This window comes from Vicia villosa, unplaced genomic scaffold, assembly GCF_029867415.1.
Source record: "Vicia villosa cultivar HV-30 ecotype Madison, WI unplaced genomic scaffold, Vvil1.0 ctg.000032F_1_1_3, whole genome shotgun sequence".
NCBI classification, from domain to species: domain Eukaryota; kingdom Viridiplantae; phylum Streptophyta; class Magnoliopsida; order Fabales; family Fabaceae; genus Vicia; species Vicia villosa.
In genome coordinates, this window is record NW_026704967.1 from 906,447 (window position 1) to 934,099 (window position 27,653).

The 27,653-nt window shown below is 30.1% G+C and overlaps 2 protein-coding genes across 4 annotated transcripts; one reads left to right on the forward strand and one right to left on the reverse strand.

The window, feature by feature from the left end:
* The first annotated feature begins 6,666 nt into the window (after positions 1–6,666).
* On the forward strand, positions 6,667–12,396 carry LOC131622584 (uncharacterized). Of its 2 annotated transcripts, XR_009289950.1 has the most exons (10): positions 6,667–6,927; positions 7,529–7,621; positions 7,709–7,891; positions 7,998–8,100; positions 8,204–8,395; positions 8,991–10,312; positions 10,416–10,608; positions 10,802–10,928; positions 11,266–11,543; positions 12,180–12,396. XR_009289950.1 is itself a non-coding variant. In XM_058893625.1 (9 exons), exons 1-8 carry the CDS (start codon positions 6,706–6,708, stop codon positions 10,906–10,908), a joined length of 2,415 nt encoding a protein of 804 aa, XP_058749608.1. In that variant the 5' UTR covers positions 6,667–6,705; the 3' UTR covers positions 10,909–10,928; positions 12,180–12,396. The 2 variants fall into 2 exon arrangements, 1 of the variants encoding a protein (XP_058749608.1); XM_058893625.1 differs by lacking the exon at positions 11,266–11,543.
* A 5,257-nt stretch (positions 12,397–17,653) lies between these two features.
* On the reverse strand, positions 17,654–26,357 carry LOC131622585 (probable trehalose-phosphate phosphatase C). Of its 2 annotated transcripts, none has more exons than XM_058893627.1 (10): positions 26,263–26,351; positions 21,307–21,380; positions 19,470–19,808; positions 19,309–19,380; positions 19,117–19,230; positions 18,966–19,019; positions 18,629–18,730; positions 18,467–18,544; positions 18,257–18,397; positions 17,654–18,123 (listed from the first exon to the last, which is right to left on the reverse strand). In XM_058893627.1, the coding sequence occupies exons 2-10, from the start codon at positions 21,340–21,342 to the stop codon at positions 17,983–17,985; spliced, it is 1,077 nt and encodes a 358-aa protein (XP_058749610.1). In that variant the 5' UTR covers positions 21,343–21,380; positions 26,263–26,351; the 3' UTR covers positions 17,654–17,982. The 2 variants fall into 2 exon arrangements, with proteins under 2 accessions (XP_058749610.1, XP_058749609.1); XM_058893626.1 differs by having other exon boundaries at positions 17,656–18,123; positions 21,307–21,377; positions 26,263–26,357.
* Positions 26,358–27,653: the final 1,296 nt, after the last annotated feature.

The following is a 27,653-nucleotide window of genomic DNA, read 5'->3' on the forward strand; positions in this document are numbered from 1 at the left end:
TAGGGATATCATGCAAGTGGAGATGTTCATGGCGGGTGTTTAGGGGCGTAAAGCACTCCATAACCTTTCCACCTTGCTTGAATGTAGCTTTATCCCTAATGTGAGGTGTAGTTATTCTTCCACGAGTGTTGTGAGCTTTCGACATTAAGAACACACTCTTTTATGCGGCGAGCCTTCTTTTAGGTGTTACTTTCCTTGCCATTTATGTAGCATTCCACCCTTATGACCACCTCTGCTAGAAAATATGTTATCCTTTGGGCGAGAGGCTCGTTGAAGTGCCATACTTTAAGACCATTCTGAAATGCTCATACGAATATTTCTTGGTTCTGGTGGACGACTTTTATGTTGGCGCCATTGAGACGGGCGAGGTATTCCCTTAGGGATTCTGAGAGGCCTTGTCAAATGTTAAACAGGTTGGTGATGGACATCTTTTTGTGTCGACTGGAAACAAACTGATGTACGAGTTTCTTCATAATTTCCTAATAGTTGGCGATAGAAGCTTAGGGTAGGCCCATATACCATCGCAAGGTGTTGATGGATTATTTAATCCAACATCACCCCGAGGGATTCGATGGGCTTAACATCCCACTCATGGGCGCCTACACAGGTGTGCTAGGTGGGCCAGGTAGGCTCCTTGGGGTTCACTATAATAAGGAAATATAGTTGCGTCCTGACTAATAGCAATTGCTTATGGCCTAAAAGTAAGCGCTTGACCCTCTTGCATCAACAAGATCTTCATAGCCATCGACTATCATATCCCATATATCAACATCATAACCAAGAAAGAAAATTTCGATTTTGTCCTTCTAGTAATTAAATCTTTCTCCATCAAAGATTAGAGGTTTAGTGTTGTAGTGTTCTCTTTCATCGATAACTGGTGGCAGTGGTGTTTGATTGGCCATAGTGTTTCATAGAAAAATTCTGGATCTTTATGTGACACGGTTAAGTGTATGAAATTAAAATCGGAGCTCTAATGCCAATTGAAGGTGTGTGAAACACAAGAAATAGGGGGGAAGTTGAATTAGGTTTCAAGGTTTAAAATAAATTTCTTCTTAAAACATAAAGCAAGAACACAAGAACAAAAATAAATAGCACAATCATTTTTATTCTGGTTCACTGTTAACGAAGTTACTCCAGTCCACCGGCCAAGGTGATTTCGCCTTATCAACAAGGACTTAATCCCTTATAACCAAAATGAATACAAAACCACAATAAAGACTACCTGTCAATATTGTAAACCACAACAAAGATTAACTGTTACTTGTTACAAACCACAAAGACTAGCTGTCAATGCCTTCTTGAGAATTCTGACTAAAGCCCTAGTCTCTCAATGAACTATTAAATTCACTCGTTGATTACAAAGGTTTTGTGTTTATAGAGTTGCTTCTTGAAAGTATATTACACAAAGTTGAAATACAATCAAATAACACAAAAATGTTAAGCAAGTATTGAACAAAAACTCACTTGCTGCAAGTTAACAAACAAAACTTCACTTGCTTACAAAACTATACAAAGAAATGATCAGAGTGATTTTAGCAGCGTTTCATCGTTGGTTTTGTAATCTCCAGAGTTATTCAGAGTAATAACATCATTTGAAATCTTCTTATAAGTCTTCTTTTATAGCTAACAAAGAGAAGTCAGCTGAAGGGTAATATTGTAATACGTAATTCTAGCTGTATAGTTCCAACGGTCAAGTAAGGGAGTGATAGACCATAATGTACAATAGTACTGACCTAGCGCCACCCTAGTAAGAGTAGACACCACTTATTATTTCCTCACGTGAATCCAAATTGATCTTTTATCTTCTAATCTCCATAGGCTTCAAATAGTAGTTGTTGAAGCATGTTTAGAAGGATCAAAAGATTTAGTCACAAAAACCTAATTCTTCAGAGTCTTGGGAACTTGTTCAAGCATAACCTTGTCTTCAGAGTTTTCAACACTTGGTCTTTTGAAACTTCAAAACCCAAGTCTTCAGAGTCTTTAGAACTTGTTCACTCGTAATCTTGTGTTCAGAATCTTCAACACTTGGTCTTCAAATCTTCATAGCCTAAGTCTTTAGAGTCTTCAGAACTTGTTCACTCAGAACCCTGTCTTTGGAATCTTCAACACTTGGTCTTCAAATCTTTATCTTCAAAACTTGTTCTTCCAGAACCTTGTCTTCAAAATCTTCGGAACTTGGACAATAAAATCTTAGAGCTAGAGGAAGCCCCAAAAGCTCTTTTATAAGAGTCTCGATCAGAAACTCTATTACAAACGTTCATCAGAACCGATGTTATAGAGGAATTCTCGAACTTGACTAAATTTGTGAACACATTGATTACTTCCAGAGTCAAAGTGTGTTGAGTTCAAAATCTGATGACGTCACACGCCTTTTCTTCAAAGTTAGAACCTCTTTAGCAAAAGCTACACAATAGACAGAAAATATTAGAGTACTTAAGTTGTTATCTAAGATATCATGTAATGTTATCATCAAAATCTAAGGCCAAATGCAAAACCAAATCTTGTTCTTACAGGCGCATCCTTGAAAGTGCCAAACAAGATATTGTTTTCAGAGAATTGGGCGCCCCAATGATGGCTATTTGCGTGTTAAGGGAGGCGACATGCTTGTAAGAGTTAATATGACCGTTAAACTTCGCCAAAGAGGAAGACTTAAAGTCTTCGAGAACATGTGTTTCCCATATTTCATTAAAAAATGGCTAGTGGTCCAGCACTTCCATCTTCTTTGTGGGGGTAGCCTCTTGTTGGTGTTGTTGTATGTTGAAGATGTTGTCCTTCAAGATCTTATTTTGGCGGCGTAGTTCGTCCATGGTAGCACACATCTTTGCTATTAATTTGTTATCACTACTATCTTCGATATCCTTTTGTGTGGGGGATTTCACTATCCTAACAACCATGTTTGGGATCAGTTAATGCTAGAGGTGGAGGTTTTGGTGAATTTTGAAGTGGTGATGATAATGGAATGCGCGACCCAGGTTAATTTTTTCGAGGCCCCATGGTGGGCGCCACTGTACTTGTCAAAAAGTACAGAAGCGTGGCACCGCATGACACCCCTTTGTTGGTAGGGGTGGCCCGAGGCTTTAAGGATTTTCGATGGTTTAGGGCTTGCTCACGATAGTGTGAAATCCCGTTTGATGGTGTTTTTGGGTATGGAGAGAGCAAGCTCACCTGAGGTGAGAAGTTTTGTATTCTTGGGGTATTCCGTGTGTCTTGAGTTTTCCTCTTTAACCCTAAAGTTAAGGTATTTATAAAGGCTTATGGACATGAACTTAGGGGAGTCATAAGAATTGGTAACTTCTCTACTTAGGGAATTGCGACCAAGACCTTATACAAATATGGTTATAAGTTATACACATGTAACCTCTAACGTTTTCATCATTGCAAGTAACCAGCAGAGTGGAGGTTATATCTGGGCCTTGTATTCTAGGGTGATTGGCTTATGGGGTTTTGCTTCGTAGTGCCTTTTCATAGACCTTTACAGATATATCACTACAAATATATATGATTAATATGTTATTTTATATATGTATAACTAAATTTCACATTTTCAGGACTTTTTTTATGCCTTGTGTTTTAAGGTCAATTGTGATGTCTAAAGCCTTTGCTCAGGCTGCGCAGCCTTTGGGACAGTCTTGTCTTAATTCACACATGTTCACGTAAGTTTTACTTATGCTTTCACTTTCTTATCTCTAGCTTGAATATGTTGAAATTAAATTTAACCATTTCTCTTGTAATGCCTAATAAAATTACTCGAAACAGATTTAGTTTAACGTTCATTGTCTTTTTTTAAATGATCATCTTTTTATTTTTTATTCCCTTTTTTTTTATAATTTATTAGAATTTAAATTTTTTATATTTTATCAGAATTAAAATTTCACATAACTCATCCATATAAAATCCGGTTGTAATGTAAGGGATGCGTGCATATTTACATAAAATATTTTTAAGTTTTATCTTTATCCAACAATAAGATTTAGAATTTATCTAATACATCCCCTCACATTTATAACTATTGACCTTGATGTGTAGATATAGCTGATGAATCATCTATGATTCAATCAATATACTCTAATATCATATTAAAATTAAAATTTGGTTTAACGTATTTTTGAAAAATCGTATTTTAAGGTGACAGTTGTCACTCGGAATAAAGCCTCTTTACAAACATTATCGTAGGATTTAAGATTTTTTCAACAATTTATTTTAAATTTTGTAAAATAATTAGATGCATGAATATAAAGTAATAACTTACCATATAAATAATTAAAATTAAGAGAAAAGCATAAGTCAAATTTGGTTTTTTCTCATTAAAGAAAGAAAATTATTTAATATTCAATTTATTATAAATAAAAATATATAAATATTTGTTAAAAAAAATAAAAATCTCAAAAATAATGAAAAGTTAATATGGTATTTGTTAATTTTAAGTATAAATATTAAATCCTTTTTAGGATATATATCCCTTAACCAATGTATTTGGTCTTTTTTCTTTTTGTGTTTAAAAATAAGTAGTGTTTTTCAACTTTTTTTAGTTGTCAAAATTTGTAAAATATTACTTTTGAATTTATATTTAAAATAAAAACAAAAATAATGTAATATATTTCACAAATATCAATGTGTGTGTCTGTCATTCTGGAATTCCGCAAAATTGTTCTAGCTTTTATATATCTTTTCATAAAGGTGACACCACAAGACTAACAAATCAATATTTCAATTCTTATGGTGTGTTCTTAATATTACTTTCAGGTAATCTCAATTATCTATTCTAAACTCAAAAAAATTCGACATATTTTAATGTTTAACACTCTCATCAAATTGTTTGCAATCTTTTGCTTTTATTCATTTTCATGTTGATCTACATTTGCTCGTGTATGTATCACATATGCTTCATGCTTCCAATATTTTTTAGTCTCAGAACTTTAATATTGAAATCAAGTTTTAATTTTTTTGTTAGTGACTATACATATTGTTGAAAACAGATCTTATTTGAGCTGCCTCTTTTTCTCTTATAATTTTGGGTTTTTTTTCATGGTTTTTCATCGATAAAATATATTAAAGAACAATCTTTAAAGACGATTTGTACTATTTGTTTGAAATTTATCACAATTAAATCGTATATAAGTAAGATCTAATAAATAAAAATTTTGTCACAATGGAACTGTGTGGTCAGATAGAGTATTACTTTTCATTTGTCGATCTCATGGATAATTGCGACAACTAAAAACGTTACACATATTTGTTTAGCTTATTATTTAATTTTGAGACGAATATTTACGAATTAATAATCTCAGTTCTTTATTTTAAGCAGGACACAGGACATTAAAGTTATAATCTTTGAAGTGTAAATCTAGGAGAATCAACTATGGTGAACAATAATTTTGTTCCAAATGGTCTTTTGTCTAGTGAAAAAACATTTGTTGCTAGGGTGGTTGAAGGAAAGAGATGGTCACAAGTTGAAAATAGAACCACAGAGTTGCTTCAATGTGTTCAGCTGAATCATAAATCAGAAACACTTCGAAATAATATTATTTCTTATTTAAAGGGCCTCATCACTAGCCATGTCCCTTGTAAGGTACCAAAACTATGCTTCATTTGTAACCTTTTTTATGATATCATTTTTCGATTTGGATGCGATGTTGTGGGAATTTTCTGCAATTTTAGACTGTAATGGATCTAAGACGTAGATTTAAGATCGGACGGTTCTAGTTTTAAACTCTATTTTGTACAGTAAAACAATTTTAATCTGCCATTTTTTATCAACTGGTGACTAGTCCAATTCAATAGAGTCATTTTCATTACAGTCAATGCTGTTACATTAGAAAATCTGATTCTGTCATTTTTTATTTGTTAATTGTTTTTTCTGCAGTCATAATACTCATTCTAATTTTTATTATAAAAATAATATTTTTTAAATACATTTAATAATCAATGTATTTGAACTATATAAATCAAATAAATTGATTATTTAATGTATTTAAAAATTGATTTTTTTATAATAATGATCATATAAAGTATTAACTATTTTGTGAATGCAGATTCATTGAAGTGACGCATTCCCAATTTGATACATTGAATTTTTTAATTTTTTAATTTTTGGTTTAGTCCGATTTGAGGGTCAATTCTAACCTTCCTCCTAATTATTATTTTGGGAAATGAAATGTAATTTCTTTGAACAATATCAAACTATTTAAATTTTACTATATTTTAAAAAAACTTAATTTTAAGCCATTAATTTTTTTTTTTTGGGTGAAAATTTTAAGCCATTAAATTTAAATCAGTCACTCACTCACTCATGCATCAAATAGCTAATATTATTGGGGTCAAATAATAGTAGCTATTTATTCCCGACATAAAATATCTATGTATTTAAATCTCGTGCCTTTCATTTATGTCTGTATTTTTGAGCATATAGATTTTATTTCATTTATCTTAGTTAATTTTATCTCAGTTAAGCATAGGCAAATAATTAAATGAAATATAGTGATTTATTATGTAACATAATCTATTGGAAAATTTCTTAGACATTTAAGAAATTATATTTTGACCTATTTTGCCCTAAAAAATAAGGCAGAAATTGTCCTTCTTGCGATTTTTTTTATCACTTTCAATTCTTAAACATCAAAATCTCTTTATACAAAATCTCTTTATACTTTTTAAACTGTGAGTAACGAATCTTTGATGGTTGAAGATGAAGAGAATTGAAATTGTATGAACAATAACGTGCTTTCTTCTTTGTTTCAGGTTTTTGAATTTGGATCAGTGCCTTTGAAGACTTACTTACCTGATGGAGATATTGATCTCACAGTTTTTGGCATCAGACAAATTTTGCCTGAAAATTCCATTCATGAGATTCTGCAAATCATACAGAATCAAAAGGAAAATGAGTTTGCTGAGTTTAGGGTTAAAGAGGTTAAGCTTGTTCAAGCAGAGGTATGTGATTGATTGGTTGAGTTTGATTATAGTGTTATCCAATGCAATGCATTTTTATTTTTAATTCAATGTTTTGTGTTGTGGTTTTTGTTTCCTATGTTTGTTGTATGACTGATCTGAATATTGTTAGTGATTTCTAAATTTAGTACGAAATTTGCCAATTCGAAAAGGATTAGGTAGTATTTGTGAACTTGTGTTTGAGGCAAGGTTTTAAATATCGATCTGTCGTGTTGCGGTCCTGTAAAGGGTTTTGTGATTTCGGTCGGTAGGTGTTGTGCTGCGACAGTGATTGCGTTTGTCGCGATGTGAGTTAACCACAATTTCTTCTTTATTACAAAAACGATGAATAACAATAGTATCTGTATCAGCACCTTCTGTCCTTCTGATACCGTTTTATCGCGGTCGTTTTCATGGTAACATACCATTTTTTAAAACCTTGGAGGTAAACTAGTCGTAAGAATGAAAGATGATGTTATGAGATTGTCTCGTTTTGCTCTCATTTGACCTTCCCCTATATCAAATATTTGCTCTTGCATTGTAATTGATACAAATATATATGTTTCTATCATTTTATGTGTTTCTTCTTGTTGACCAATGTCAGGTGAAGGTTATAAAGTGCTTGATTGACAGTTTTGCGGTTGACATATCTTTCAATCAATTGAGTGGTTTATGTTCACTTTGTTTTCTTGAGGAGGTAATACACTATTATTGAAAGTTGGGATTATCAAGCATATATATTTTTTCTTTTGCAAGATCTATAACAAATAACTTATTGTTTCAGGTTGATCATTTGATTGGACATAATCATATGTTCAAGCGCAGTGTGATACTGATAAAGGCTTGGTGTTACTACGAGAGCCGAATCCTGGGTTCCAACAGTGGACTCTTTTCAACCTATGGGTTGGAAATTTTGGTATTATACATATTTAATCTTTACAACAATGATTTTGCTGGACCACTTCAGGTGAAAAACTTGTTTGCTTTGGTGTAAAGATTAATATTGATGTGGCTTAGGTAGAATAAGAAAAGAAAATTATGTTATTGTGATCCTATTCTTGGTATTATCTTAGGTACTATTTCGATTTCTGGAGTTCTTTGCTAAATTTGACTGGGAAAACTATTGCGTTAGCTTGAGTGGACCAGTGCCCAAAAGCTCACTTCCTAATATGATAGGTTTGTGAAAAATTCTTGTGTATCATACCTCTAGAATAACGTGATCTCTTCATTATGACTGATAGCCTTTTCTTTGTTTTTTCTGAATTCAAAATCATAATAGCCGAGTCTCCAAGAAAAGATTGCCAAGGCCAAGACTTACTGCTCACTGAATTGTTTCTCAATGCTTGCAAGACTTGTTATGGTAATATGCCGCGCAGTCTTGAAAATGACGAGAAACATTTTGTTACCAAACACATCGATATCATAGATCCTTTGTGTGCATACAACAATCTGGGGCGTAGCATCAATAAAGGTATTTCGCTATAAAACCTTGGCTGAAACATTTCCTTTTATTAAAGATGTTTCTGTTGTTGCAGTAGCTGGAAAAAAAAGAAAAAAAGTTAATTTATGATATTTTGTGTTTGCAGTATATTCTTAAGAGCCATGATTTCTTCCCACTTTTGAGTGTGATATTTTATGTGATAAAGTAGTAAATGTATTTTCAACCACAAATGGAATTTTGATAAACAAAGTCTCTACATACTTTAAATTAAGCTGAGTAGTATCTCTTTGGATCCAAACTAAGTTTTAGATTATCTGTTAGACCTGTAATTAGATTTAAATTCAAGGATAATAAACTATATATCTAGAGTTAATACAAGCTAGCTGATGGGTTATTTGTGTGGCCTCTCTCTTGTGCTCTGTCTATGGTATACTAGAAGTTGTTTTATTGCACTCTTCAACTTCTTTTATCATTTTTTTCCTGTTTTTTAATTCTAATATTTTCTCAAGAAGATGGCTTATTTTTCCAATTACTTGTGTTTCTTCTTCTATCTGAATATCTGAATGTCTGGTTATAGTATCTCTGAGTAATTTATCTGATCTCCTGGTTATAATCTACTTTACAGGTAGCTTCTTTAGGATAAAGAATGCAATTGCTTTTGGTGCTAAGAGGATACTGAGAATTCTAGAATGCACGGATGAGAATTTAATCGCTGAATTTGATTACTTTTTCAAAAGCACATGGAATAGAAATGGGAATGGTTATTGGATTCATGTAAATGTTTATAATCTTTATATAAGAAATAAAAAAATTGGAAAGTCAACGCGTCAAGAATCTGAGGATGAGCAGGCTCTAGCTTCTCGTGAGTCTCAATATGATAACCAAAAGCCTGATAACCAATTATCAGATATGGGACTGCATAAGGAAGAGCCTGATTGTTTGAATATCTCAGAAAGTAGAAGTACTCTTCAGGTGAGTGGATATTTGCATGCACTGATGGGTCAGTCTGCTGCTAAGGAAGAACCTGCTGTTGGGAATATGACTGAAAATAACAGGATTGAATATCTGGAAGCAGTAAAAGGTACAAATTCAAAAAACAATGAGGCAGTGAGGCAGCAAGAGGAAGAGCATCATTTTGAGAGTACTACGAAAAGTTGTACGAGTCTCAAGTCCAAAGGATACTTGCAGGCACTTTTGGGAGTGAAAAAAAGTGATGCATCTTTTTCACCACCGCCACAAAACATATCTTGCTCTCTAGATGTAGTTCAATTTCCGGAACTACAAGAGTTTCCCCGTGGCAGAAGGTCATTAAATTTGGGACAAGGCAGTGTTCATCCACCTGCTGTAATAATCACAGATAGTATTGTGATGAACCCGGAAATCTGTAAAAACACACCAGCTTCAGACTCAACATCAGAGACCAGATTCTCATCCTTGCCTCTGAAACCAACTCATGGTCCATCAATTGAGAAGGCAGACATCTTCAGGCATGAGAACACCACTGCTGAATCTGACGCCTTAAATGTTCATGCGCTTCAATCACCATATGCATCTGGTTCATCTAAGATACAATTTCCATTCTCAATCAGCAATAGCAGTCATGTTGAAGCTTCACATTATTTAGGGAACCAATTTTCAGATATTTTTAATGGTGATTTTGTAAAATATTGGACAAATCTTCAATATGGGCGATATTGTGAGATTGAACCATTAGAGCCTTTGCCTTATCCTCCCATTTTTGAACTGCCAATGGATTTTCAAGAGCAATATCATTTGAATAGGCAGCCTTCAAGTTCTGCGAACGTTGTGGCTCCCGTAGTTCCTGACATGCCACCAACACTTGCTTCTGACTCGCATGAAGGCATAAATCAAAGCGTTTCTTTTTGGCTTCCCAGACTTAGTGGAGGCACTGGGTCTTTCATGCCAAATCCACTTGTTTACAACCAGGTTAATACTTATTTCTCCCTTTCAACAGCAAATGTTCTATTTACTGTCATTTTTGCTGATTCAGTTAAACATAATATGTTTCTAATGTTTAAAGTTTCTGCAGAAATATTATGACCGTGAGCTTTACAACAAACATCAGAATGCAAATTACAGATCTGAGAGACCAGGGAATTCGAATTTCAGCTCAAGGGGAAGGGCTTCTAGATCCAACAATGTGCCACGAAATTTGAATTCTAATTTCAGGGAAAGGTTTTCCAGCCGTGGCCAGAATCATTATAGACAACGTGAGAAACTAGGTATCTATCTATATGGTTCTTTCTCTGTGGCCAGCTTGCCATATTACCATTCATCCACCACTAATTATTTGCACTAGTCAGTCAGATTTGTCATTAGCTGTTTTACTTTAACTTTCTATAATGATAGCATAAAATATAAATACAATGATTATAATAATTAATAAGTGGCTTTGCTTGTGCTTGGTTCTCTTAGAAGGTAAAAAGAAAGCATTGCATCAAGGTGAAGGGTCAAGTAGTGCCGTTAATAAACTTGGAAATTTTGAAAAGGGTTCGAAAGATATTTCTCCATATCAGCGCTGATCGTAATCCATTTTTATCGGGTAATGCTTTGTATTTTTCACTTTCTTCCTCTCCCCATTTAAGGGCTTTATTTAGCACCAACAAAGGTGATAAAATGAAACTAATTTGCAAGAGGTCACAGAAAATTTAGATTTTCTGGAACTTCATTGGTGTCAACTATTTCCTTTCAAAGCCTGTACCACATGATAAACGGGATACTCAATTCAAACTTATAAGGTTGAAGAATATAATATGCTATGTGTAGAGTGTATAGGTTCCTGCCATTATTGGTTTAATGAAAATGTGGAATGTGACAAATTTATCGTTTAACATAAATGAGTTTATGATATTGATGATTTTGTCTTACCATCTAATCAGGCTTTGACGGACCTAGGTGTTTGTGATTGTGTGCACCTGCACGCCTTGAACTCTTAAAACTTAAACATGCCAACCTCTATTTTTTTTTTTTTTTGCATTTTGAACCCTCTGGATTTATTTTTTGCACTGACCTTCTCGCCGATACTCTTTCTCATGCACTAAACTCCATCTCCTTGTTCCTCCTCTTGGGCAAACCTTCCTCTCTCTCTTCTGTTCAGTTTCCACTTCCTTCCTTCATGCAATGCCTCTAACAACCGTGAACATAACAACTCAACAAGGTAACAAATCTCACTCAGAATTCAGATTTAGGGGTTTGAATTTTTTTATAAGACTCTACAACAACTACAACTCAGTCTTATCCACTAAGTGGGTTAATGATTCTGTAGAAGAGCTTAATGGTTCTGTATTCTATAGGCAGAAAGCGCAAGCATGATTAATAACAACTTTCTGGATTTGGCTTTGTAAAGAATTGCATGTTCTTCATTGAGTCTTGTCATATGCAAGTGTATCATTTGTTATGACATCACAGGTTGAGTATGATTAAAAATTCATGCCATTTGTTGACTTATCCCTACCTTACTTTTTTTAAACCGCTGTATTTCATAGTCATTAGACAATTTAATTTCGTAACATTTGCGTGCCATCATTAGATTTTGACGATTTTGAACTTAAATAATTTGCATCAGTTGCATTCTGTCTACAATGTCTTGGATACGCCACTGTTTATGATGTTTTGTTGCATTGAATTGAACAGTGTTGATCTAAATAGATACTGGTTTATTATTAATTATTATGAACTAGAAAGATTTTTCTTATTTGTCTGTGCTTCACTTACTAAACCTTTAGACAATTGATCTTTTATACACAAAAATTAGAATATTATTACTGAAAATACTCTTATATCCTCCTTACAGATATTTGATCCATTTTATGCATTGCTTGAAGAGGGATGGAATTGTCATCATCAACCCAATGCTCTCAGGTGGTTTTCATCCGGAGTTTCTAGAGCTTGTAACTTTGTAGGCAATATATTATGTCCTGTTGTCTAATGTTATAAATGTTGTCATATGTAAAGGTTCTGCTTGGACCCTAAACTTTGGTTCATTGATATCAAACTCCAACTTTGAGAAAGTATTTTATCCTAGAACTTTTTTTACCAGATAGAAACATATATATATACAAGGTTATACCTACTCAACTGTGTGAAGGAAATATTTAACAAATATCTCACTTCATAAATGTGAAATAACTTTGGGTACTGCTAAACTATTATTTTCATGATCTATATCCTATATCTTAATTACCAACTAGAATATAACCCGCCCAATGCGCGGGTCCGGTGTAGATTATTTTATACTTTTGAATTAAATTTTTTAATTAAAATAAAAATATTTTCCTGATAAACTTCATAAATGTGAAATAACTTTGGGTGGTAAACTATTATTTTCATGATCTATATCCTATATCTTAATTACCAACTAGAATATAACCCGTCCCTGCCCAATGCGCGAGTCTGGTGTAGACTATTTTTACTTTTGAATTAAATTTTTTAATTAAAATCAAAATATTTTCATGATAAATATATTTAGTCAACTTATACTATATAGGTTTTTTTGTTTTGTTTTTGTTTTATTTATAGATTATGTTCAATCCACTTTTTTATAAATATATGCATTGTTATATCTCTCTAAATTTATTTAATTCTTCTAAAAGAATTTCACAGTTATTGATAATTTCACAATTATTGAGATGATTTGTGATAAACTATGATCAAGTACTACATATGAAATGATAAGATAAATGATAGTTTTAGATAAATTTCAGAAAATATTTAATAATATAGGAAGACAATGTATTTTTTTAGAAAAAGATGAAGACATTATATTAATACTATTGCAATAGTTGAATATTTAAGAGTATTTATAAAATAAATATTATTGTTAATAACAATTAAAATTTATTTATTTCTTTTTAACTCATAAATCTCAATAATTAATTACCACCACTACCGTATGTTCCCTATTACGTTATTAATAATTCATTGTCAGATTTATTTAAGATATTCTTTATACTTACCAATATTTTATTTTTCTTTCATATTCCTTTTTTCTAATATATTATTGTTATTATTATTATTAATAATAATAATAATAATAATAATAATAATAATAATAATAATAATAATAATAATAATAATAATAATAATAATCGTCGACAGCTAAAACTTTCTTTCAAAACAAATATAGTGTCCAAATAATATTGTCCAAATATTATTATTATTATTATCAAAATTTCATTTGTGGTTGAAAATACATTTACTACTTTATCCCATAAAATATCACACTCAAAAGTGGAAAGAAATCTTGGCTCTTAAGAATATACTGCAAACACAAAATATCATAAATTAACTTTTTTTTGTTTTCTTTTTCTTCCAGCTACTGCAACAACAGAAACATCTTTAATAAAAAGAAATGTTTCAGCCAAACACAAAATATCATAAATTAACTTTTTTTTTTTTTTTCCTTCCAGCTACTGCAACAACCAGAAACATCTTTAATAAAAAGAAATGTTTCAGCCAAGGTTTTATAGCGAAACACAATCAAACAAGGTTATATATTGTCCAAATAAATTAAATAATTCAATATAAAGATCATTTTTTTTCAAATAATAAAATAATTAAATTGATTGAATTTTTTAAAAATGTGAAAATGTTAGAGTTTGTAATAAGAAAAAATCTATATTAAAAAACTTTTATCTTTATTTTAAAATAACTGCGTTACTAATAATAATAAGGCCTAATATTAATAGAAAGAAACTATACTTACTCAATTTTTTTTTAAAATTTGATTCTTAACATAATATTGCTAAAAATCATATATATAAAGGATGGTAAAGTATTCATCATATTAAAGAATTTTCATTATCTCTAAAATTTAATAATAATAATAAATAATTTAATTTTGTTTTATATATCACTCAATTTTATTGAATAGATCATATTAAAATGGTTTTTAGTTTATAGCTAAAATACAATTTAAAATTTTAATATATTTTAATTTAGTATTAGGAATATGTACATTAAAATTACCCATAATTATATACCTTTGTATATGGTATTTTTTTAATGATAAAATGGTAATATTTATAATAAAAATTGCTATAATATTTGTTCTAATAAAAAAAATGAGACAGTTATGATGTATGAAAATACAAGTTTGTTATGAAAAACACAAATTTGTCATTCTTTTTATTCAATTTATTTTATTATGTATTAAATATTTATAAAAAAGATGAATAAATCTATACTATATTTTTGTTATGTAAATGCATATAGATACTATATGAATCTTATATATCTTTGTAAAAAAATATTTCTTAAATTTTAAAACATGAGTCAACGAATAAAAACTATTTTATATAATAAATAATTAAGCCTACATCATTTCTACTATCACATATTCATCAAATTAATATAATTTAATTATTGTATTTTTTATATTTTAGTTTTCAATCCATATTCTTAAAATAAATTATCAAACAAGTTTTGTCATTCATACTTTTTAGAATCATTAATTATTCTATGAAAAAATAGGTCTTAAATATTAATTTATAAAATTATTTCTAAAAATTAAAAAATAAAACACAATCAAACAACCTCATTATCTAATTGAGTTTTGAAAAAAATGCTCATTATTAATAGAATTATGTTTGACATGTATGTTTTTGAGCTTATAATTTATAAACTCACGTGACACCTCCGATAAATTTTTACCGCATATCCGTATAACAAAATTCACCGTTAGATTGTAAGCTAACTTCATATAGATCATGTCTATAAAATTTAACATCAATCGGAAATCATTTAATTCAAATATTTTTATATATAAAGTTATTGATAGTATTGATAATATTGATTCAAATATTTTTATATATTGAAAGAATTATAGGCACCGATTTATCATCTCTATTAGAAAAATTTCATTTTATTTTTATTTTATTTTAATTAAATTTTGGGAACAATGCGCATATCAATGATTGTTGAATATTGAAAGACTTTTCATATCAAACCCTGGACAATGGACATCAAAGAGGATGATCTCAAGCTAATAACTAAACAAATGTTTGATTTTGAATCGTTCACTGCAAATGGGTTTTCTTTGAAAAAGCATTTTGAGTTTCAAAAATTGATGAACTACTTTGATATGCTTAATGGTCCTAATTACCCATACTTTGTCAAGTATTTCTGGGTTAGGGATGAAGTATATGATTAAGTTGCTATTGCTGCTGAGCTCAGATGGTTGAGTTGAAGATGAATCCAAGAAAGGGAAGTCTAGAGCTAAGATGGGTCTGAAGGAGTTCAAGGAAGTTGAGATTAGGTCTGCAGTAATGTGTATAGAAGTGACCAATTTACTCAGCCATATTGCTCAACTTATTGGAGTGAGGAATAAAGGAAAGTTTGTTGTGAAATTTAAGGATGGAAGAAAAGAAGCTGAATCGATCAAGTCAACTACATTCACAAATGCTGATGACTATGGGCTAGTGAAGAACATGTTTGTTGCTTATAGACTTCTATTCAGAATCTTGATTGGTAGTCTGATTCCTACGAAGGAAGTACCGATCGGATTTCTTGGGATCACAAGCATTTTATTTGGTTGTTGGTGAATAAGTAGTAGTTGAATCTAGATGCATACATCTTCCATAATCTATGTGAAGCTATCAAGGAGAGCCAAAAGCATAAAAATAAAAATATGCCTTATGCAAGACTTCTTTCTGAACTCTTTCATCATAACAGATTAATTTAACATCTACAGGATACTAATACTACTCAATACTTGAAAGTATCCTATGGGAGCATATTGTCTGGTACCATTCTATGCAATATGAAGATAATTAGTAAGAAGGTTGTGGTGAAGTTAGAAGGTAGTCTGATAATCTGGAGTGCCAAAACTCATTATATTGATGACTTTCCTGTCATATCTAAGTTGGATAATTGAGAAGTGTTTCTGGAGTATATCGGGTTGTACAAAGAAGAGACTGATGTGACTCTGATAATGAAAGACATTCCATATGCACCAGTGGATGTGTATAGAGATTCAAGGAAGAGGAATGTGGATGCTTCTGAAAATCAGAATGAGGTTCAGATGCCAACCAAGAAGAAAGTTGTGACCATTAAGGAAGTTTTGAATGAGTTTGTATCCTTTTTTTTCTTCATGCCTACCAAGACAAGAACTGGAGCAATTGGGAGAACACTTCAGAAGGTGACTTTTTCTTCTATCACATCTACTCATGTGAAGAGGAAGTTAAGGAAGATGGTTCTACCTCTTGAAGAGGAATAAGAAGAAGAGGAATATGTTAAACCTCTGGTCAGGAAGTTAAAGAAGCAGTCTCAAGAACTATTAAGAGAATTTGTGGAAGAGGATGCTAAGTTGTTGGGATCTCCTTTGAAGAATAAGGTTATAGAAGTGTCTTCAGATGTTGAGATTCTGGGATAAAAGGCCAAGTGTCGTGGCGCGAAAAATACCCAAGCGTAGGAATGCTCGAAATACAACACAAATTCGCCACCCATCTTTATTTATTTTAAAGGAAAGAGAAAATATCGATAAAACCCTTTAAAGAAAAAGAAAATGGTCATCACAACGAAATTCAGGTATAGGAGTTGGATATGCAAGGGGAGTGTATTAGCACCCCTCACATCCATCATACTCAATGGGAACCAATTTAATTAGTTTCGTAAAAGAGTTAGCGTGATGTTTATTTGCGATCTTCTTGTTTATTGTGCGTTTAAAAAGAAATAAAGGACTAAAGATAAGTTTTTTTATTAGGGTGTCTGACGAGACATTGGATACCGCTCCTACGTATTCTCTGGTGCGATGAGAAACTCAAGACTACGTAGTTTTTAGTAGAAAACCCACGTATTGGTTGGTTGATTTTAAGTAGTGATGCTTAGATCAATTTAAACCTTGCTTGTTGCTCGCGCTTGTAGGCTAATATATTTGTTTGCTTTTGTTTCGAATGGTTAAAGCATACTCGTCCGTAAAAAAAACTTTTTCTTTTGGGATCACGCTCAGGCATAAAAGATAAGTTTGATTGGTTGAATTTGCTTTTAAACAGGAGACGAATATTTGATTGGTTGAATTTGTTTTAAAACGGGAGACGAATATTTGAAAGGCAAACTATCCACGAATATTAAAATGTAATTAGTTATTTTTTGTCCAATTGAGAATGAAGAAGAAGCGGTCTACAATCTCTTGGATACGCTACTGGTTATGATGTTTTGTTGTATTGAATTTAACAATGTTGATCTAACTAGATGATGGTTTATCATTATTAGTTATTTTGAACTAGAATTTTTTTTCTTATTTGTCTGTGCTTCCCCTACTAAACCTTAGACAATTCATCCAAATTTCTAGAGCTGGTAACTTTGTAAGCAATTATATTATGTCCTGTGGTCTAATGTTATAAATGTTATCATCATATAAAGCTTCAGCCTATACTCTTTAGACTTTGATTCATTGATATCAAACTACAACTCTATATGAAAAGTTATTTTACAAGGTGGAAACATATATATACAAGGTTATTTTACATACCAACTACTGCTAGAAGGAAATACTTAACAAATCTCCCACTTCTTTAAAACCATTGTGGGAAATAACTTTGTTTATCACTTTGATGATCTATATCCTATGTCTTAACTACCAATATTTGAAGGCCTTCTTAAAATCTCTTCCTCCATTTTGCTAGCCTTGACAAGAAGATTAGTACTTCTGACGGATCACGCAAAGAGTACAAAGCACATGTTTCTCTTGGAGTTGAAGACACTATAATCGGATAACCTTGCCCTCTACTTCGTAGAACCTACGTAAATTCGAGGAAATTAAGCCATAACTATCAACTCGGTCGCATATATGCGTCTTAGTTATATCAAGTGATGGTAACATAACATAACATGCATGGTAAAGGAAAACGAGAGAACTAAGTAAGTGTTTACCTTAAATGCATCTTCATCAGTTCTATCATCTCCAATATACAAAGGAATAAAATTGTTGGAATTGCTTAATCCCAATGTGTCTAAAAAATACTCTATAGCATTTCCTTTGTTCCATTTTATTGATGGTCTTATTTCCATAACCTATAAAAAAAATATTTTTAGTACCAAAGAGGAATCAAATTATGAACTTCATAAGAATCTAGTATATACCTTTTTACCCTCATTCATGCAGAACAATGGATATTTTGCAAGCACAGACTTCACTTTCTCTTCCAAAACATTATAATCCTAAACTCAAACACAATCATTACCATTAAATGTAGAACCATATACAAAATAATTTGGAGAAAACTATTAGAAATTAATTGTTACCTTTTCGTGAACTTGCCGAAAATGTACAGTGATACAGAATTGGTTGTCTTCTATACTTGCACCTTCTATGCCCTTTATTACATCCTCTAATCTTTTTAATATCTGTTTGCATAAATAACCAAACACTTAGTTCTCACTGAAACATATATTACTCTTCTAATATGCACTGAATGTATTTATTCATGCCATATTGTATGATTTTTTCTTGCAAAAACTTGTTCAATTTATGTATATATGTTTGATACAGTGCGTAATAATACGACGATGCATGAAACTATTGATGGACGGAAAAATATTAAAACGCAGCACCAGAAGATAGTCCATGTAACTTTCTGACCTCTTGAATTGCTGGCAAGAATTTCTTGGCAGGTTGAAAGGGAACTCCATTGCCCTAAAAATTAACATCAAGGATCATTCAAGTTATAAGAGTATACATTTGAAAATATAAAGTTTTTTTTTTTTCAAGTGTACTTGCTCATTTTACTTACATTTGTGTGAAGAGTAGTGTTGTCACATTGGTTAATTGGCACTGATGGTGCCATTATGTCCATACCATGACTTCCAGCATAATATAAATTATTTAACTTCACAAAATCTTTTACCTAAACCACAAAATTGTTATATATATTATTATTAGTATTATATAATAAAAATAAGGAAAGTTTATGATAAGAACTCACTTTTTCCCTGCCTCTTCCAGTAATTATTGCTGTTGGAAAATAAGTAGCAACTTCAGATACTGCTGCACGCATCTGACATCACATCCAGTTAATTTTATATTAATTGAATGATAATGTATTTGATCTATTATATATAAAAGTGGTAAGATACTAATAATTACCTCATCAGACATGAAAGCGCGATCAGGGTTATTTACAATGGGTGATAAGGTACCGTCATAATCTAAAAATACGACGATCCTTTTTCCATTGACACCTTTCATCAATCTATCGAATGAGCTCAATGCTGAAGGGTGTGTTACCAGCCATGAATCATAGCCAGAGTGAATGAATTTGGTATTATTTGTGGTTAATGTATGATGAGTCAAGTTGAGTGCCCTTGGAATTAAAGAGTGTTGTTGTCCATGAGTGTTGTTTGAGTCATCTTTTGATTTCATAGTGTTGTGTGTTGTTTGAAACCCCATTCTCTCTCGTAGCTTTGTCAACTTCTTTTTTATAATCTGTAGGAAGAAAATTGTCATGAAAATAATAAACTTAAATGTTATGTTTGTGTGAATCAATAGTATAAGAAAAGTTTTTGTCTTGGAAATAATAAAAATCGTCTTTTGTTAACTTAGTCTAAATAAATAATTTGAGAGTAAAAAATGTCTTTTTTTAATTTTTTCCAACTCATTTTTCACTTTTCATTTTCTAACTCACTTTTCACTTTTCACTTTTCACTTTCCAACTCACTTTTCACTTTTCATTTTTCACTTTTTATAACTTTATTATTATTATTTCTAATAAATTATTAATCAAAATATTCAAATAAATTATTTTTTAATAAAAATATTATTAAGATCATTTTAAATGATTGTTAGTTTACATTTAAAATAGTACTAGTATTTAATTTTTAAAAATTAAATTTAGTAATTGAATATTAATAACGAAGAAATATAATTTGAAATAATTTTTATTTTAAGATATAATATTTTTTAAGAAAATAATAATAATTTTAGTTTAAAAATATACTTGAAAAGGTGTATTATTGGATAAAATACAAAAATGTGTGTCACTTATCATTAACTTTAATTTATATGATTCAAAATATTATTATATTAATATATGTCATTAATGAAGTTTATTAAATTATAATAATGTTTGCACAATAAAATATTAAAAAAATTATTTGTAATTGATGTCATTTCACAAATATATATTATCAATGTAAATAAGAGAAATATAATTGTAACATACTACTATTATTTATAGTCAAATTCTATTAGTATCAAATTCTATTGATTCAGATATTTTTGTAAATGATACCTAAACAAAAATAATATTTGTATACGGAAAAAAATCTATTATTAATCTAAATATTTTTATATACGAAAAATGGTATTTATGATAAAAAAAATTATTCAAAAAAAGGTATACCGGAAAAAATAATTATTGATCTAAATATTTTTAAATACGAAAATTTACAATTGATTCAAATATTTTTGTAAACGATACCTAAACATAAATAATATTTATATATGGGAAAAATCTATTAATGATCTAAATATTTTTATATATGAAAAATAGTATTTGTGATCCAAAAAATATTGATTCAAAAATTGTGTACGAGAAAAAACATCTATTATTGATTTAAATATTTTTATATAAGAAAATTTACTATTGATCTAGATATTTTTCTAAATGATATCTAAACAGAAATAATATTTGTATACGAGAAAAATATATTATTAATTTAAATATTTTTATATACGAAAGATGATATTTATAATCCAAAAATGATATACAAAATAAAATATTTATTTAAATATTTTATACACGAAAAAATTTATTATTAATTTAATTTTTTTTAATCTTCTATAAAAACAAATATATGAGATAAACAAATGCGTATACTAAACTAAAATCTGTGCGTATGCACGAATTTATTAGTAATTAAATTATAAGAAATAATAATAAGTTACCTAACAACTAGAAAAGTGAAAATTATGATTTACGTACCTTGAAAGTGACAAGTAGGAAAAGCATATGTTTCATCTTTGATTGGAATCTCCAGCAATGAGTCCTGTTACCTTCTTGATGCAGTAATTAATTTCATCAAAACCAAAGAAGTTATAAATATTATAAGAATTATATGCAATTATTTAATGATACCTTTATAAATGAGCAAATATTTGTCATGATTTTAGTGGACAATTATATTAATTTCCTACGCATTTCTAGCTGAAACAAAAATATTTGGTGAATTTTTATTTACCCAACTCAAAAAGTTGGGTAAGATTACCTCTTATATAAAATGCCTGAAAAATAACAATCAATTATAATATTTATATACAATCTAAATAATATTTAATTTTTTTTGTCGTTGTACTATTTTTGTTATACAATCTAAATGATTTTAGGAAGTCATTTTCAAATTTAAGCATCAAACAAGTTCAAAAACAAATTTAATATACAAAAATGTTATTTTGGCAACTCTCTATCAATCAATCAATCCAGAGAAACCAGGAGCTAACAAATGTTTTCAGTGGGCCAAGTAACTAACGATTAAAGTAGTTAAATAACATGAAGGAGTCATTTTCCATAACAAAAAAATTTTGGTTTTAGCAGAGAAGTACATAAAGAAACAACACAAAAAAAATTACTTATTAATAAAGTATATATAGAGATTTGACAAGTTGTCCATTTCCACATAAAAAGGCAAAGTTTGAAAGACTTGTGTCTTAAAGTTGGGTTGGATATTAGTCGATTCTGACTCAGATGAGAGTGAAATAACCACAAAAATTCATTTCATTATTAGTTTAAGTCTACATCAAAAACTCTTACTCCATATACTTTAGTATTTTTTTTCTATCTTTTCACATCCTAATGAAAGTGTGACATTCATATTTTATTCTTTGAATTAACATACAATTTTTTAATTTGGGTCCACTTAACTACCTCTCTAACTGATTCAGTTTTCCCTCCCTTTCCTAGACTAATTCAATCAAGTTGAATGAATAATATTAGCTAAACAAAATTAACAAACTAATAATATTTCAAACAGTCACACATGACACATGCACTTGGTTGATACGTTATCTATCACTAGTGGATTTCATACTATGAATATGATTACTATATAGATTGACAATAATTGTATTCAGGTAAGCTCTAGGAAAAAGACTTGATGTATCATAAATATTCATTCATTAATAATATCTAGATTATTTGTACCAAATTAATTGGATTTCTTCATCAAGAAAATGGCTTATTATGTAGAGTAATCTTTATGATATTAAAGTTATATGATTTGTGTCAGCTATCAATAAATAATAGCTCAGCTAACAGAAAACGATAGTACTATTATTTAGTTAGACCCTAATACTAGGGTTTGAACGAATACCAGAGTTCGAACCCTGATACTCATAGCTGTGTATATGAATTTTTAATGGTAATTATCATTTCGTTTGTAGACCTGTTTTGTATCAGCCATAGTTAACTTGCACCCATGGATTTCAGAAGAAACAAAACATGGTTTAGTTAACAACAAAACAGGCTTTTGATCCCAGAAAAAGAGAAGGTTTTCTCTATCAGAAAGTGACAAGTAAAGGTTGGTGAACTAGTTCTAACACCAACCACAGACTCGTTAAAAGTCATAATTGAAAACAAAAAAGAAAAACCAGAATATTAAAAACAAGAATACACGTGTAATCTATTAAGCAACCGTACTTTATATCGGTTAAAAATAAAGAAAAACAAGAGAGAGTTAAAGATACGTTAAGTTAAAAAGGACATAATTGACTTTTGAAGCCGAAAGTATGAACACAAAGTAGAATATTATAGTATCAACTTTGTCTACTTGAGGAATGAAACTGAATTATACAGGAATTTTCATATGGTAGAAGTAAAAAAAAATTTGAAGTGTTAGTAAACGAAACGAAACCATTGATGAAAAAGCTTATTAAACTAGACATGGGTTGGTGGGTGGTGAAGCAGGAAACCAAACATCCTAGTACGACAAACTAGTCATTCTAATATAAATTACGAGATTCTTAGTGTACTTTTCTTCCTTTAGACGTGTTAATTATTTATGTCTTGTACAAAAACAATTGTTGAGGTGTCGTTCAAAGAATCAATGATCATGGACACTTTTTCCATGAAGAGATGCTTAACAGAATATACAAGATACACCTAGCTAGTACTATAAAATTGTTATAAAAAATATTTACTAAATAAAGAATTGGAAGAAAAAAAAACAACTTACTGTAATACTTTTTTTATTAAAAAAGACTCTGGGGTTCAATTATTAGAGAGACAAGAGAGAAAAAATCAGACATGGAAAGAGCATACAGTATTTGTTTTCTGTGTGCTCGTTTGAATCAGCAGTTTTCTATCACTGGCCTAATGTTTGTCTATACAGTGCCTATGGCTATGCTAAAAAACAACAAATCTTGGGATTACAATTTTATAGGTTCTGAACTCTCAAAACCGACAGAAGCAGCAGAAACACACAGACAAGTCATATGAAGAGAAAACAAAACAGTAAACTTTAATTTGTCTGAAAAGAAGTAAAAAGTACCGGTAAAATCATCTTAAGTTTAATGAATAAAATTTGAAACCAGTAAAATTCTCTGTTTTATTGCACTTGTTTTATTTTATTAATCCGTTATCTTATCTCTGTTGTGTTGTAAATGGAAAGGTGAATAAGTAACGGGAGTAGACAAAAGAGTAAAGAAAAAATATGACACGAAGAAAAAAGTGCATGAAGATAAGAGTACTGTGTCAGCATAGAGTGGCCAACTTAGGACAGATATGGAACATTGCTATGATTCATAGGACCGACATTAACCGTTTTATGTCCTTTCAATCAATCTTACACCTAAAAAGAATGTCTAGAATAACTCATTTTTAGGAATTCCGTTACTTATAAGGAGTATAAACAACTTGAAGTATATGTGCGTTGAATTTCATAAATATGGTTGCAATTATATTCAAATACTACTCCATTTTTTATTAACTTTTTTTTATTCATTGACATTTAATGCATTATTATTATTATTATTATTATTATTATTATTATTATTATTATTATTATTATTATTATTATTATTATTATTATTATTTTATAATCAAATTCTATATATAAATGGGATTACTTAATATATTTAAAATACAATTTTACTTTATAATAAAGACCAGAAAAAATACTATTTAAGTGAATCGGTGTATGTATGACTACTTTATAAACTTTATAAATGATGAATATAATTTTTATTATTTAAGTGAATCGGTGTATGTATAACTACTTTAAACTTTGTAAACTTTATAAATGATGAGTATAATTTTTATTATTAAAGATAGTGTGTAATATTATTTTTAAATCACTTTTTAGGTTCATTGAATAATCAATGTATTTGGTCTGTTTATAGACTAGATACATTGATTATTTTATAAACCTAAAAAGTAAATTGTCTCTTATAAAAAAGAACAGAGGTAGACTACTATTTTGATTTAAATTAAAATAAAAGTTTATATAAAAATTATTTTAGTTAATTTAAAACTTAGCCTATATATACATATAAAAAGTGTATCCATTTTTGTATCCTTGCAATTTTTGACTATTTTAAAAATTATATATAAAAAACATATACCAAATATCCTCAAAAGAACACGACCTCAAAACAGAGAAAATATTTTTTTTTCCTATTTATATATATTTTTTTCAATTTTTGTAAAATGATCAAATAGGTTACAAAACAAAGGGAGTAAAATAAAAATTTAGTAAACTTGTTTATGATGGTTTTATAAAATTATATATTTTTGTATAAATTAGTTACTCTCTACACGCAATTGCATAGATTAATCTCTCAAATTAGAGAAGGCTACAATAGACAGTAAAATTCTCGTTCAAAAAATTTAACACTGCTAACGCAAGATCTCTAATTTTATAAAATTATTTTTTTATTTTATAAACTAAAATAATTTAAATAGATAGCACTTACTTCATAAAACTAATAAAATTCATAAATAAATAAATTGGAAAACTAAATAATCAAAACATAATCAATTTTATTTTCTACCTTATTGTCCTTTATGTTACTTGTCATAATTCCTAAATAAAACATTAAGTGATCTAAAATTTAGACAAGCTTTTAAATATTCATTTATCCACATATTACCTATAATTTGGAAAGTAAATTCTATTTTCAATTGCATTTAACTATTATCTGTAATTGGTCCGAATCAATAATAGCCCACGGGCCCAGCTGAATCACACGTGTACGGTCCATGTCTCTCTGACACACAACACAAGACCTCCCCCCACTAACTAAATAAAGCCCATAAACAAACTTCGCCAATATTTTCGGCCCGTGAAGCGGAAGCGAATACTCACACGCGCCAAACTCAAGCGCGTCGGAAAAACCGAGAACGCGTTAGTAAAATAGTAAAACACCGAAAACCAAACAAAAAAACGAATTCCAACCGCTTTTCTCTTTTCTCGTGTGCACAACTTCTTTTCACATAAATGAAACAAAAACCAATAATTAATTTTTAATTATTTTAAAATTTTTAAACTAAAAAACTCAAAAGGGTGAAGTAATGAAACAACGTGACTTAACCGGAATCAAAATCAACCCTTCAAACAAAAAAGAACACAGGAGAAGAACCAGGAAAAGGAAAACACTCTAGCTGAAGTTTACAACTATGTTTTCACACCGACAATAATTTTCCATTATTTTACTATTAACATGTTTTCAAAACAGAAATATGTTAAATAAAATAAAATGTTATCGTAACTGTTAAGAATACCAGAAATGAATGACATGCAAGGAAATGAAACGGCCAAATTCATAGAAATTGGACAAGTGGAATACAATAATGACAATGTAATCTAAGAAAACAAAAATGATACTATATAGAACAAACAAACACATGAAACAAAAAATGAATTATAGAAGAGAAAAAGGAGCTTACAATGGTTGTAGAATGGTGGTGGTGCAGTTGGTTGTTGCTGCTTTTACTGATATGAGAAAGCAATATAGTTGAAGAGAAGAGAAATGAAGAAGGGGGAGGAGAAAGAGGAGAAGAGAGAGTGTTATTTATAGAAGAAAAGGGGAAGGGTTTAGAGAATTATGGGGTTTGGGTGATTGCCAAGTGCCATTAAGTGGGCCCATGCATGGAGGAAAATTCCTCTAACTCCTATAAAAAAATTAATAATTGATTAAAAGCTCATTCATACTTAATTGTAAACTCTAAATTCTAATTAAACCGTTTTTGAATTATAACATGTATCGACATTAGCAGTTACTTAAGTATATAATAAAATTTAAATAATTTTTAAATGAAAAATTAGTCTCTTATTTAGAAAGGAAATTAAAAAATAAAAGAGTTGAACGGTTTTTTTTCCACAAAATAGAGAAAATAATTAGGTTTTTTTTTTTAATTTTTTTTAAGCAAGTTGATATAAATGTGAGAACTAAGGGTTCTCCAACCTTTTTACATAGAAACGGGTAAAAACCCGACAAAAAAATGGAAGGGCAAAAAATTACCAAGCAAATAAATTACGAAAGCAAATTCAGAGGATGTTTGCTAAATTCGTAGAAACTAAAGTTGAAATTGGTAATTTCTCCTAGAACCCACCACTTCCAAATTAAAATCTTTATATTCCAAACCGTAATATCAACACTCCACCCATCGTTACGGAAGCAAATACCATTACGAAGTAATCAAATAGACCAAGAGGTAGCTAGCCATATCACACCCCATTTATCCTCTTTCATTTTCTTACCTTTACAATAAGAGTACCAATCCATAAAACTCGAGGAGCACTCTTCCGCCACACCGACCAATTTACCTATCCACTTAGCTATGTCATGCCAAATTCTCCTTACCACTCGTTTCTTCAATAAATCCTTCGTAGGAAGCCTATTCGCACCCCATTTAGTCTTACACCTTTTATATTTTCTTTGTCGTTGTTTTTTCTCCTCTCACACAGTCACATTTTGTAAGTAATTGATAGATGATGAGTATTTTTTGAAAAATATTGTGAGGGGAAACTCCTATCAACGGTTGTTTAATATGCAAATAATTAATTTTATGTTATTGTATATGATGTGGTTGATACCGAGACAAAGGATAATTTGAAGTCATTTATGAAATTACTTGAAAGTGACATAGGAGATCTTGTGAGCTATAGTTAAAACTTAACATCTGATCAATAAAAGGTACTTTTTGTTTTTTTTTTGTTTTTTTGTTTTTTTATAATTTACATGATTGTTATGTTTTGGTTGTTCTCGCATGTAGTTATCACATGATAGTGACTTATTTGACTGACATCGATAATTGTCATGGACATATTTGTCCAT

Coding starts and splice junctions, on each gene's coding strand:
- LOC131622584 (XM_058893625.1), top strand. CDS start 6,706: ATGAACAATAACGTGCTTTCTTCTTTGTTTCAGGTTTTTGAATTTGGA. Junction 7,892..7,997: donor ATTTTGCTGGACCACTTCAG/GTGAAAAACTTG, acceptor GTATTATCTTAG/GTACTATTTCGATTTCTGGA. Junction 10,313..10,415: donor ATCCACTTGTTTACAACCAG/GTTAATACTTAT, acceptor AAGTTTCTGCAG/AAATATTATGACCGTGAGCT.
- LOC131622585 (XM_058893627.1), bottom strand. CDS start 21,342: ATGAAACATATGCTTTTCCTACTTGTCACTTTCAAG. Junction 19,809..21,306: donor TCCTACTTGTCACTTTCAAG/GTACGTAAATCA, acceptor TTCTTCCTACAG/ATTATAAAAAAGAAGTTGAC. Junction 19,381..19,469: donor GCGCTTTCATGTCTGATGAG/GTAATTATTAGT, acceptor ATGTGATGTCAG/ATGCGTGCAGCAGTATCTGA.